The sequence below is a fragment of the Chrysochloris asiatica genome, unplaced genomic scaffold (genome assembly GCF_000296735.1).
Source record: "Chrysochloris asiatica unplaced genomic scaffold, ChrAsi1.0 scaffold00028, whole genome shotgun sequence".
Classification (NCBI taxonomy): Eukaryota; Metazoa; Chordata; class Mammalia; order Afrosoricida; family Chrysochloridae; genus Chrysochloris; species Chrysochloris asiatica.
The window spans coordinates 15,590,402-15,593,231 of record NW_006408546.1 but is presented as its reverse complement, the minus strand read 5'-3'; the positions used below and the strand labels follow the sequence as shown (position 1 = coordinate 15,593,231).

The window sequence follows — 2,830 nt, the reverse complement described above, 5'->3', positions numbered from 1 at the left end:
CTCCTTTCCTGCACTTCCACCCGATCTACCATCTTGTTTGTTCTCCTTGGTTAGAGTTATTTTGACTCCACATTTTATTTTAAAGGAGAGGAGAAGTTTTCCCTGAGAAAGGAGATCTTTTCTGTAAGGGTACAGGAATCCTTCAAAGTGATCTTTTCAAGTAACTATCTAGAGTGGTTGCATTGCCTAAGGAAGAGGCTCTGTACAGCCAATGCTTGGCATGTGAGAATTACACATTTTTTATTGTTAGATTCTCAGATTTTTCAAGAGAAGCCAGCAAACCAGAATTTCATGTAAAATCCTCCATCAGATAAAATGCTTGTCTATCTATACAACAACATGGAAGAGCTAACAATGGCCAGCACGGCAGTGTTGGGAGAGCTTGTCCCAGACACCTCAGATACTCTGGGTTTCTCTAGGAAAGTGGAGTCTGGAGCTGGCTGTTCAATGTGATGTGGTCTGCAAAAATGTAAAGTCTACCTTCAATCAGTGAATAGGTCCCACTACTTCCTGATACATATCTAGGTATAGGGGAAGAGACGAGCTGTAACAGTATCTGAGGTAGGTTAGCGAGTAAAGGGCTGGTACTAGGTTGAAGAAGGCAAAGGGCTGATACTAGGCTGAAGAAGCCTTAGATGCTGAGAATCCACCCTCCTGCCCTCCCACTGAGGTCCCTGGCTGGGGTAAATGGTTTGCGCTTAGTCAGCCTGATGTCAAATAGGTTTGCTTTCCCACCCAACAGTTATGGCTCAGTTGCTCAGGGTGCAGGAATCCCTGCTGGACTAGCCACCTAGGACCATATCTTTTGGCTTGTTCCTGGGCCATAGACTATATATATCTGACTCCACTGTGGCTGTCAGATCTTATATGTGCTGAGGCAGTGATGGGATAACAAGACAGTTATCCTCATATCCTTCCTTATCCGTGCTATGTGACCTAGTCTTCTATAAGCTCTATCCCCAGACATCTACAAAAGAGCTTGGCACTCAATAACTCTTTACTGCACTGAATGTTGAATTGTGGTCCAGTGAAGAAAGGATGTAAAAGGTTCAATGAATGGGAAGTATTTGTTTTGTTTTTTATTTATTATTTTAAATGTACTTTTAAAAACTTTTTATTTTAAACATTTCCAACCACACACAAAAGTAGTGTAGTGATCATTAGTGAACCCAATACACTCATTACCCACTTCATGAAACTCCCTCTTTCGAGCCAAACATGTCCAAGACACCATCTTCTCTGGCTTTTCGCAATGCTAAGGAAATTCCTCGGAGTCCTGGTGTAGTGCTGTAGGATAAGCACTAGAGTGCTAACCACAAGGTTGGTGGCTCAAACCCACCAGCTGCACCTTGGAAACCCAGTGTCGCTATGAGTTGGAACTGACTCCACAACACTCAACAAGAACAACAACAACAACATGACAATTCCTCAGGTGACTTTGTGAATTCTCTTTTCTCCCATGTGACCCAACGAACTGTCTTTCTGAAGTCTTCCTGGTTCTCCAATTCTTGGGTACTCCTCTTTTTCTTACAAAATCTCAGCCCATGACCCTTCTTCATTGACCCTTATAGCACAAGCAGCATGATATAAAGCAAGCAGAAGATGGTTAAGAGCATTGGCTATGGAAGCACATTAGTTAAGCATTCAGGTCAGTGGTTTGAACCCACAGAATGCTCCTCAGGAAAAGAAGTGGTAGTCAATTTCCCTAAAGATGGTTGTTTTCCTTAGCATTCTGGCTAAAAATTCTGACTCATAGCGCTTCATGGAAGCAGGAATAAGTTCTCATTTTCTGCGCATTCTAAACTTCCAAAAAAACCTAATCCTTAGCACGAAGTTGTTGAGTGCTATTGAGTCCGTTCTTACAGCGACCCTGTACAGGGTTTCCAAGGAGCAGCTGGTGCGCTTGAACTGCCGACCTTGAGGTTTGCAGTCCAATGCTGATCCACAGTGACACATCAGGAGTCCAACCTCAGAAACCCTATGGGAGTCACAGATATGCACTGAGTTTAGCTCTGCCACCTACTGACTTGTGAAGGTCACTTAATCTTTCAATGTCTTGCTTTCCTTGTCTGTAAAATTAGGATCAACCAAGATAATCTACATGAAAAGTCATCTAGGTGGGTTCTATGAGGTTATGCATGTAAACCATGCACTGTTAGCTGTCTGTCTCTTCTAGTTGACAAAGCGCTTCATTGAAGCCGGAATAAGTTCTAATTTTCAGTGCATTCTAAAATTCCCAAAAAACCTGGTGCTTAGCACAAAGTTGTTGTTGAGTGCTGTCGTGTCAGCTCTTCTTTTTCTTTTTGCTTTTTGGACTAACACTTTTTTCTCTTTTAAAAAAGTTTTTATTGTGAATTGAATGAAAGTTTACAGGGCAGATCGTCAGTTTTACATTCAACAAATCATAGAACTTGTTCCATCACAATGATTACATTCTCCTCCATGTACCATCAGTTAACAGTATTTCTCTTTATTCCCTTTAGCTCTTTTAAAAGAAAAACAAAAAGCATTCAGGCATATATAATAATTTACACCTCCAAAGGGCACATTCTGCAAGTTGGCTTCACTGCCACCATCTCTTAGTGCCTCTCTACCCATGAATCTAGAGTCCTCAGCTGCTCCCCCTCTCCATGTCCCCATCTTTGCCTCCATTTCTGGTGTCATTACTTCTCTGGATAGGGTCCCACATTCCGCTTGTGCTCTTCTTCCTTGATGGTCCTAGGATTCTTTGTTTCTGGACTGTAAGATTAACTGCTCACCAATTTTTTGTTGCAAAACTTCTACCTTTACAATTATGACAGTCACAATTAGTCATGATAACAATTACTCA

General features: G+C 41.8%; 1 protein-coding gene across 1 annotated transcript in view; it reads left to right on the top strand.

Moving 5' to 3' along the window:
- A4GNT (alpha-1,4-N-acetylglucosaminyltransferase) overlaps positions 1–1,610 on the top strand; it is a 24,947-nt gene extending 23,337 nt beyond the window's left edge. The window contains exon 2 of the mRNA XM_006846647.1: positions 1,572–1,610. Within this exon, the coding sequence (XP_006846710.1) occupies positions 1,572–1,610 (39 nt within the window). The remainder of the gene's footprint in view (positions 1–1,571) is intronic.
- The last annotated feature ends 1,220 nt before the right edge of the window (positions 1,611–2,830 follow it).